The sequence below is a fragment of the Podarcis muralis genome, chromosome 3 (genome assembly GCF_964188315.1).
Source record: "Podarcis muralis chromosome 3, rPodMur119.hap1.1, whole genome shotgun sequence".
NCBI lineage: Eukaryota > Metazoa > Chordata > Lepidosauria > Squamata > Lacertidae > Podarcis > Podarcis muralis.
In genome coordinates this window covers 53,063,135-53,073,790 of record NC_135657.1, presented here as the reverse complement: position 1 = coordinate 53,073,790, position 10,656 = coordinate 53,063,135, and the positions used below count along the sequence as shown (strand labels likewise).

Sequence of the window (10,656 nt, the reverse complement as noted above, 5' to 3'; positions counted from 1 at the left end):
GCAGTGGCAGAGGTGAGATCAGGAAACCGTAGGTTCAAATCCCTGCTCCCTCCTGCTCACTTGCTAACCTTGTGTCAGCATTTGAGAGTGGGGGAGGGCATTATTATTATTGTTATTATTATTAATTGAATTTATATACCGCCCCTATACCCGGAGGTCTCAGGGCGGTTCAGCCCTCTTCCGATATACTTCTTTACCCAACTGCAAGGCGTCTGTTTGTTCGCTTATTTATTTTTCCACGAGCAACACTCCAGCCTATCCTCTCCTCCCTTGCGGCCTGAGTTGGTACAGCCCAGAATCCTACGACCACCTAGCGGTAATCTTGTTCACCGTGCTGGCAATATCGCCGTCGGCCAGTAGGGGGAGACATGGGCGCGGGGAGAGCGAGCGCAAGGCAGAGACCCGCGGGAGGCAGCGCAGCCGCGGGAACGGCGAACTTTCGGGAGATGCAGCAATGAAGAGAAGCGGCGAGCGGCGACGGCGGCACCGACGGAGCGTGCCTTGATCGCTGCCGCTGGGACCCGAGGGGAGCTGCACGGCCATCTCGGCGCGGGCTTGGCACTGCGGAGCCCCCTCCCCGCGCACCCCGGACCCTTGCGCACCCCGGACCCATGGCTGCTGCCGCCGCCGCCGGCCCGGCTCCGCGGATCCTCCTGCTGTCGTCCTGGGCGCTGCTCCTGCTCCTGGCTGCTCTGCTCCACTCCGCGGCACCAGGTACGGCCCCCTCCCATCCCATTTATTTCTCCCCAGTGAGGGGGTCTCCATCCTCGAAAAGGGGGCGATGAGGGTGCTCTCTGCGTTTTAATGCTGGGGACAGCCCTCCCCATATCCAGCATGATAAATGGAGAACTTTAACCACCCCACACCCCCGTCTCTATATTTCTTTTATCTACTTTCCACCTTTGATTCCCCCCTTCCAGATATTGTGAAGCCCTCGGGGCAGGGATCCCCGTCTATATTTCTTCTATCTATTTTCCATCTTCGATTCCCGCCCCCCCCTCTGATATTGTGAAGCCCTCGGGGCAGGGATCCCCGTCTATATTTCTTTTATCTACTTTCCACCTTTGATTCCCCCCTTCCAGATATTGTGAAGCCCTCGGGGCAGGGATCCCCGTCTACATTTCTTTTATCTACTTTCCATCTTCGATTATTTCCCCTCCTGATATTGGGAAGCCCTCGGGGCAGGGATCCCCGTCTAGCCTGGGCTCCCTGTAAAAGCACCTCGGTGGCGGAGGGGGGGAAAGGGTTCAGCCGTCGCGCTTGTCTGTGTATTCCGGGAAAGGGGATCTAGTCAGAGCCTCACTTCCCCAGGAAAATCTTTTCATTTACAAAACGTGGGGAACGCTGTTGAAAGTCAACCACAGCTTCAGCGCAAAACGAAACGTCCCACTGGCGAGGCATTTTTCGCTCTTGAACCTCATCCCCACCTGCCCCTCAGATGCCTCCTGCTCCTCTTTTAGGGTTCGGGGTTCCCCGCAGCCGCTGATCGCCCAGCGACACAATGAACAAAAACCCTAACTGGAATCTGCTACAGTTTAGCCTTTGCCAAGTTGGCGCCCTCCTGAGGCTTCGGACTACAACTCCCACCAGGGCTGGGGCAGCCCAGTCGGATGGCTGGCATATAAATAATAAAAATATTATTATTATTAAAGCGTTTCGGGGTGTGTGCGTGTGCCAGGTTCGCAAAGGCTGCCGCAGAGCATCCCAGCCCTTCGTCTGAAGGGAACTGCCTTGTCCTGGAATGCCAAGATTGCAATTCTTCGAGAGCAGTTCCCTTTGAGCTCTGGGGAAGGAGCAGGCAGACGATCAGGCAGGCAACATGGAGCTGCTGCCAGTCAGTGTGGGACAGTATTGGGCTAGATGGTCTGACTCTGTACAAGGCAGCTTCCTTTGTAGAGGAGCATCTGATGAGAAATGCAATCCGGATGCTTGCAGAGAAACTAGCGTGGCAAATGGAGGCTTGCCCTCTCGATTGCCATCGCAGAGGGGAAGTGCTGTGGCTCAGTGCTGTGGCCTGCAGAAAGTCCCAGGTTGCATGTCCAGGTCCCTACCTGGAAGAGAACCCTGCCTGAGATGCCAGAGAAGCGCTGCCCGCGCGTGTAGGTGATGCTGAGCTTGATGCACCAATGGCGTGACTCTCTAGAAACTCCTGCGTAAACTCACTTTCCCTGCGTTGGCTTCTGTTTGTGTTTATAATGTGGTTCCTTCCCTCTGTTCCTTGGTACTTTCTCTTCCCCTGGGTCTGTGCATTCTGCTCCCCCCTTCCTGCCTTACAGGAATGGGAGAAGTAAGCTGTATGTGTTGCTACAAGTTCCACACGCAGCCAAGTGCAGGAATTCTGAGCTCCCAACTTGCCCACGGGGCCAGTTCCTTGACGGCAGGCGTTGATGGTAATTGCAAAGACAAGGGGGCTGAACCTGAAGCCGTGATTACTTGCTTGGAAGCAAGTTTCGTCGAAGCACCGAGGCATATTCTCAAGAAAATAAGCGCAGGCTCATTATGTCTATGTCAGGAAAGGGGGGGGGGGGGAACCACCCCAGCTAATTTGCAGACTTTTCCTCCCCTGCTTTTAATGAACAATAATTCAATGATGCTAACATAATGAGTCACGTGATCTGCACCATGACTGATTTCCTAAGGCAGAAGTTTGTGTGATTGGCTAGTAGTTGCTTTCTTTTGACACAATGTCCTAAATCATAATGGACCGAATAAATGTGGCAAGGGAAAAAAACCACACAACCTTTCCCTGTGCATTTTTTCAACTCCTTGAGAACTGTTTCTTTTGGAAGTGAGCAACAGGACATTGGTTTCCAGGGAGGGGAGCGCCAGAGAGCCATACTATAATATGGAATGTCCTGTTTGGGGAGCCTATGGCTAAAACACCTGTAACCCTTTCAAAGATATTTTCTTCCTCCCTCCAGGCTCCTGCTGCCTTTCTGGAATCAGGGTTGTTTGCTGTGGCTTGCAAGCTTCTGTTGGGCTTCCCACTGGTGTATCCTCCCCTTTGCCCCTCCCATTCACCCCGTAGCCTATAAATCACTCCAGAGATTGATGGAATGTTTTAGCTGGAGAGCTCTAGCCTGAGAGTCTTGCGCTGAGGCTCAGATCCACCACATTAACACAGGATCTGTAGTGCATGGATGGGCAGATCAAAGATAAAATACTTTTGGATAAACCGGAGAGATTAGCAAGGTGGTGGAGGTGGGGGGAGTGCTCTGCCTTTGCTTTGGATGGATTTAGGAGTCTGATTAATCTGTTCTGTGTAAAATATTTGCTTGCTTCCCAGAACTTTCTGTTCATCCATCAGGCTTGGGAGGTGAATTCAGCTCTGAAGCAAGCAGCCCTTTCCTCTGGTTGGAAAGATGGGCAATTTAGCATTCCGTGCAAAACAACATGCATGAATCACTGACTTTTATATATTACTGCCTGTTGTATTGGGTGCCTTCCTGGGTAGTCTTGATTGTTCTCAAAGCAGATGTCATATGTTATAATGGATGATGGCTTAAGTGTTTAACAGTACCATTCTATGCATGTCTACTCAGAAGTACATCCCATTGAGTTCAATGTGTGTGGAGGGGCCTTTCCAAGTAAATGTCTATAGGTTTGCAACTTTAGCCTCCTTTACTGCAGACCAGGGATGGGGAACTTGTGGCCTTCCAAATGTTGTTGGACTACAACCTGCATTATCCATGAACATTGGCGTATTGGGGTCCAATAATATCTGGGCGCGTAGTTTCCTGATCCCTGCTGGAGACAAATCCAGAAATTAATACCCCTCCTCTTTCTTTCTTTCTTTCTTTCTTTCTTTCTTTCTTTCTTTCTTTCTTTTTTTGGTAAAGATGTTTTCTTACTTAGGAAATCTTAGTTGTTAATTCATCAGATGGGTTTTACTCAATTATCCTCTACTCCACCGTTGTTTAAGATCTAGCTGAAATGAAAATCCAGATTAGATAGGTTTAGACTGCATTCATTCTCTCTACTGTATTCCATCATAGAATCGTATAATTGGAAGGGACCACGAGGGTCATCTAATCCAACCCTCTGCAGTGCAGCTCTAATCCACAACCCTGAGATTAAGAGTCAATTGCTCTACTGACCGAGCTATCCTGCAGCAGACACTCTGCATTCAGTGACCACTGAGCACAATCAGTCCTCATTAGGCTGCATAGTGATGGGCCAATACAGTATTCTCCTGTGGATTTCTACCTGTTGGGCAGCAGTTAGTAGCACAAGATTCCTGTCCGGGGAATAAAAAGGCTAACACAGGAATAGGTTGTGGCAGGAGTGGGGAGCCACATGAGCTTTACCTGGTATTGGCATCATTTAATACAGGCATAGAGAACCTGTGGCGCTCCTGATATTGCTGGATTGTAAGTCTCAGCATCCTTGACCACCTGCCAGGCTGGCTGGGGCTGATGGGAGTTGGTCCAGCAACATCTAGAGGGCCTGATCTTCACCCACTTTGCCTACACTTGATCATCAAAGACATTCCAAGGCAGTTCTGCTTCTTGGCAATAAGCAACACGCCGGGACACCACTGAGGAAAGCACCGCCTTGAGCTGTTAGATTGATCTGCACGTCAGGAAGCCCAGCTTCACACGCTTTCCCTCGACTCCTTTTCCTGTATCTGACAAAGTTCAAGAGACCTTCACTGTGCTGAAAGAACACTGCGTAGTTTGGCAACAACAGCGCTTCCACTTCCTTTCTGAAAAATATTAGCATCCTTTTCAAAAGTAAAAATGAAAAGCTGAAATTACTGTGGTGAGTGGTAGCACAGAAAACAATGTATGGGGAAATCCAGATGTACGGCACAAAAACACTCAACAAACTTTCTGTCCGGATTTTCACTGTTTGAAATATGGCAGCCCTACCTGATGTTCCTTCAGGCCGTGCTGCTGTTAAGAAATGTTGGACTCCCAGAATGGGATGGCATTCTTTTCATCACAGAATATTTCTGGTATCTCTTTATGGGCCATGCAATTCCACGGGAATGGCAGTTATGTTATGTTTCAGTCCTGCTAGCCAGGCATGCAAAAGTCCCATAGTTTTCACTTGCATTTGTGTGCTCACATAGGTTTGATGCTACCAAACAAATTTTGCTTCAGTCGTAGAAGTAAGTTCCCTACCTCCTGCTCCAAAACATGTAAGCAGAAGCTCTTACTTGTAAGTAAGAAAGGGATCTTTATTCAAGCATGTAACAGTACAGGCTCAGCAGCAGGCACAAGGCTCAGAAGTCCCAGTTCAAGAGTTCAAGAGCAGAACAAGAAGTTCAGAACTGGATGGAAGCAATGAAGATGTCCCAACAACTTTCCATGCTCCACCCTCCAAGCTTCTAAAGATGAGCCCTGGCATGCTCACTCATGAGACGTGCTTGCCATATGGAAATATCAGGATTGCAAACACATGCTCTCTCAGGGCAGGTGGGCTGGCTCCCATCTGCAAAGGTGGCTGTTGGTTCTAGGTCACAAGACCACAACCTCCTGGTCAGGTTCCTGTCTCACCTCTTCCCTTGGCAGCTCAAAACTGCCCCTAGGTCTGGCAGGGAGGGGGCAGAGCCAGCATCCCTGCTCCCCTTTCCCAAGTGGCTGAATTTGGGGCAGAAAGGGGCTGTCCATGCTCCCCTATTAAGACTCCCCTCTGTTTCCTCCTCCCCTTCTCCGCCTGCTTGAGAGCATGTCAGTCTAAAACCAGATCCCAACAGCACAGGGACTTGCACCTTGGTAGCTAGCAAGTCATCAATAGGGTTGCTATTTTTTTTATTGAAAAAGTTCTGGCTCCCTGGGCATGGGTGGAGCCAGGACAGGTGAGATTGGGCAGAAACTGACAGTTTGGGGACAGAACTAGTAGGACTTTAGTGAGTCATGAGCAAGTAAAGCAGAGGATGCCTGAAAATTAATTTTCTATGAATTTCTAGAATTCTTGGTCTGTGGTGCTCATTAAAATATATTCAGGTGTCTCTTGCTATTATTTATTACTGCATTTATTGTAAAAAATATTTCATATCACACTCTTCTTCATCATCAAAGAAAACTAGAGTGACAACAGGATCAAATTATGCCAATAAACTCATGTCTAAATCATAGCTCTTACTTTTACACTTATTGGATGTGAACACATGGAATTAATAGTCCCCCCCCCCCCGGGTGTTTGTGTATTATCACTTGTTTTGTATTCCAGTGTTTGTCCAGGTTTTGTCTGTGTCTCTTGGTGTAGACATGTGAGTGGACTGTTGACTGAGAATGTGAGATCAAATCAAGCTTAGTGGTTTCAGAGTTTAGATAGTGTGATTAGAAAATGTGTGAGAAGAATGAAGTTTGAGTACAGTGCTTGATGTGTGGGCACTGGTGTGACAGTGTGCTTCAGTGGAACTGTGTGGAGTGTTATATTTAGCTGCCATTAGATTAATTTGTGTTTATCATTGTAGAGATGTGAATTTAATTGGATTGGTTTGTTGAGTAGAAATTTGGAAAGAGTGAGTCTCTTTTTCTTTTTCTTAGTTATTGATCACATGATTTTAAAATGTGCAATTTTTATTTTTCTAGTTGATTTTCCCTTGAAATATTTCACTTGGTTGTTCTGAGGATAATTTTCGTTGCTAACTGTGTTCTAAAATGTGGATTTTTTTGTTGTAAGGATGAAGTTGATCAAGCTTTAGAGGATGCCCTATTTCATTGTCAATACTGGTATTTTATGTGGATTTTCAAAAGTATCTTTTATATTTGGTTTTCATTTATGTTTTAAGTTACATTGGAAATTGCTTAGAAATTTCCCCGGCTAAACTACAAGCAGTATATAAGTTGTCTGAATAAACAAATAAACAAATAAAAAGTGAAGTCATGCCAACGCTACAAAAATACAGCAACTTGATTTTTGAAACAATAACAGAAGAGCTTATTGTCTTTTTAAAAATTTACTGATTGCAATTCCAGTAACCCAATGCTGACGACTGACTTGTGGTCAGGATCACATAGTTGGCTCTCTACTGGCCTCTGGTGGCAGTGAGGAATACTACCGGTTCAGATGGGTCAACTGTGCAGGCCCCAGGTTTGCCTATGTTGTCAGAAAGCTGCTACTGGTGATTATCCTGTTAGCTGTAGCAACATGGAGCATTTAAAGGTGGGGCACCAGCAGTGTTGGGTCCAGATACCCTGAAGGGCCAGCTCATAGGATCCGCTCAGCTATGTCATCCTAGAGCTGGAATAATGAAAATTTATAAGAAATTGCACCCTCATCTTCTACCCAGGCTGGTGCCATCCTGCTCTTTCCTGACCCCACTTAGGATTGCACTGCCTGGTTCCATTCCTTTGCACACTTACTTGCAAGTGCCGGTGTGGCGTAATGGTTAGAGTGTTGGACTAGGACCTGGGAGACCAGGGTTCAAATCCCCACTCAGCCCTGAAGCTCACTGGGTGACCTTGGGCCAGTCACCATTTCTTAGCCTAACCTACCTCACAGGGTTGTTGTGAGGGTGAAATGGGAAGGAGGAGAACCATGTACTCTGCCTTGAGATTATTGGATTATGAAGGTGGTATATAAATGTATTACATTAAGCAATCAAATAAATATGCTCCATTAAACTTAGTCAAACTTAGTTCTGAGTAGATATGCATAGGATCATGCTGCTAAGTTTGCTCAGCTGGAAGTTAGGTTGTGCCCTTTGCTCAATGCAAACAGCAGATTTTCAGAGCACTGCTTTGCTCATGCAGAGAGTGAGTAATTCTTATTATTACGTAACCTCAGTTAATTTATGTAACCCTCCTTCTGCCTAAAATGTTAAAATCTGCAGTTCATCACACACGGCTTTGAAAGCATTTGAGTCGATTCTTACACTAGAACACTTCACTTTGTGGGGAGGGTTATTGTTTGTTTGTTAAACACTGCCATGTTGCAATCGTGTAATTACAAATTCTCAGATCTCTGCAGAAGTTTCCCTTCTGTGTTGCAGTGCTATAGCTATGGAATTCCCTGCTTGTCTCAGTTCAGGGTTCCTCAGGATGAGGGACAGGAGCTGGAGGACTGAAGTGAGTGGAAGGATATCCCAGGGGAGATAGATGTGCACAGGTCTTATCTATGTAAAGGTCTTGCGTTGGGGATAAAAGTTCCACTCCATAGTAACTTCATTCCCACTTTTTCTCTCATGCCAGGGGTGAGGAACCTGTTTCAGACCAGGGGCTGCATTCCATTCTGAGCAACTTCCCAGCAGGCTACAGGCCAGTGGTGGGCGGGGTCAGAGGCAAAAGTGGGCAGGGCAATGAACATGAACTGTGTCTTTGCCCAGGATGCTAGTTTCTACACAGAGTTGCCCAACCCTCCCCATCTTCCATCCAAATAAGCAAGAGGTGTTACCAGACTAGGCAAAAACAAAAACAAAACACTCAGGGGAAGTGAGGGACATGGCCTTGGGAGAGTGCGTGAGTCCTGCAGGCCCATTAGAGAGGATTGGATGGTCACATTTAGACCCCAGGTCTGACTTTCCGCACCCCAGTCTTACACCTTGCTCAAATGTAAAGGTTTTTTTCCCCAGCACTGGAAAATAATCTTGCCCCAGTGCAAGGCTGGTTCATACTTGGCCTGTGTAGGGCTAATTAGGTTGTGTAAAGTTAAGCGGATGCTGACCTTGCAAAAACATGACTATTATTTCACATGTGATTTAAGTCATTTTGATTCCTAGTCTACTGTAGCTGTAGGGTCGAGACGAGTTTGCAAAAATACAGGGAGACAAATGAAGAAACCCAGAAGAAATGAACAATTTAGCATTGCACTCGGGCTGCCACTAGGTGTCTCAAATCAAACCTCTGCACAACCGAACAGTCTTCTACCTAAGCCCTGTCTCCTATTAGAAGCTGTGCTTGTTAGAAAAGGAAGCGCAGGAGTGCTTGCAAAGGGTAATTCTCCCATCTGCCGCAGCATTTCACAGCCTACTTGTGTGTTTATTAAGATTTGTACCCTGCCCTTCAAACACAAGATCACAGTTAAAAAACATAAAGTAACTGATGCATAAGAACATCAAATGTATAAAAGCAGCATACATGTGAAATCAAAGTGATCCAATAAAATAGGTCAGCAAAAATAAAAAAGCCAAAGAAAAGCCGACACATTACCACTGAAAATATTGTCTCCCAATATTTCCAATATTGTCCCAATATTGTCTCCCACCCACTGTACCGGAGACTGTGTGTCTCTCTCTAAGGGGAGTGGGCAAAGGGAAGCGGTTTCCCTCTCCCCCTATGAGCCGTTGCCAGGTTTAACTTTTTGAAAGGACTGGATTGCTGGCATCAGTCTGCAGTCCAGGAGACAATGGAGGCATGTGCCTTTGGGGGTGAGGTCAAGCTGTTGGACAGTTATAGCTCCTGCTGTGATTGTAGAGACTGATGTGAGAGAGATGTGTTTTGTTGCAGCTGGGGCAGGTGAGGGTGTCCAGTTGTGCTGCTACAGATACATCACAATATTTCTTCTCTGTGCTCCTCCCAGCGGTCATTCCTCCTTTGGTCACTGCTATGGATACACGATATAAAAATACTAATGTTCTAGCATTTAAAGAACCTGAGATACGAAGCAAAATGTACAGGAGCAATCATCCCCCCCCCCCCGTATATGTGTGAATCTAGTTTTCTTTTCCCATCTCCATTAGTGTGTCACACTGCCCCCTGTTGGTGGTGCTAAAGGGGATGATGGGAGGTGCTGAAGGCAGGGCTTTTCTTAAGCATATGCAGCACCTCTGAGATAATTCCAGCGTCATGGGGAGTTCTGTGGTGGTTTGGAGCTGGGGTAAGTGGTGATACTTGCCCGCCCCACAGTAGGTAGGACGCACACTCTGAGCTGTTTAACCCTGTAAGCTCAGGTTCTCCTCAGCACCAGGGTGCAAAGATCCGCCCGCGCCCCCCTGCTTGCCCAGTCCCAGGCGCGCAGGAGGCTGGAGCCAGCCAGCTGCCTCAGATTCTTGCTGGCTCGGTCGCCCCTAAACTCGCGGCGCAGAGCTGCCTGCAGCAGAAGAGCCCACCCTGGCACTCCGACCGACGGGCGGGCTCTTCCATGGACTCAACTCTTGGGCCCTGGATTCTCGGTCTGGTGCCCCTGAGAGCTTGGCACCTGGGTGCCCCACACCCCTAGTGCCTATGGGTAAGACGGCCCTGGCTGAAGGGCAACAACACCTGAAGGGCCACAAAGCCACTCCACCTTTTCTGTGTGCTGCTGGCGCCCATCATCCATGACCAGACCTTGCAAGCTGCGGCTGACAGGAGCTGGAATTCAACTTTATCTGGAGGGCCAAATCCCTGATTATAATTATACCACCCTAACCAGAATCTCTGTGGAGAAGATACTTGAATTGATAATGCATAAATAAACGTATTGCTTGTGTACTGTGTACTGCATATGAAACTTAATAAGAATGTACCACTGGACAAGTTACTGTAGTTATATGTTGATCTTGAATTTACATGGAAAACTATAAAAATTATTCGGGGCGGGGGGGGGGAGCGTATAATTACGTCCCTTCCAACATTTCTCAGGTGAAAATAGGGACATCCTATTCCATCCCCTCCAACATTTCTCTGATGAAAATAGGGACTCCCAAAGGGAAAGTGAGACAGTCAAGGATCAAATCAGAAACCAAGACAGCTTCTGTAATTCCAAGACTGTCCCTGGAAAATCGAG

At 47.3% G+C, this 10,656-nt stretch overlaps 1 protein-coding gene across 2 annotated transcripts in view; it reads left to right on the top strand.

The window, feature by feature from the left end:
* Positions 1 to 393: 393 nt before the first annotated feature.
* Positions 394 to 10,656, top strand: part of FNDC1 (fibronectin type III domain containing 1) — an 88,450-nt gene continuing 78,187 nt past the window's right edge. Inside the window, exon 1 of one of the 2 annotated variants that reach the window (XM_077925858.1) lies at positions 394 to 714. Coding sequence is in view for 1 of the 2 variants with exons in the window: in XM_028723815.2 (XP_028579648.2) it covers positions 612 to 714 (103 nt within the window). In the remaining variant the exon portion in view is untranslated. The remainder of the gene's footprint in view (positions 715 to 10,656) is intronic. The other variant, XM_028723815.2, reaches the window with a different exon arrangement.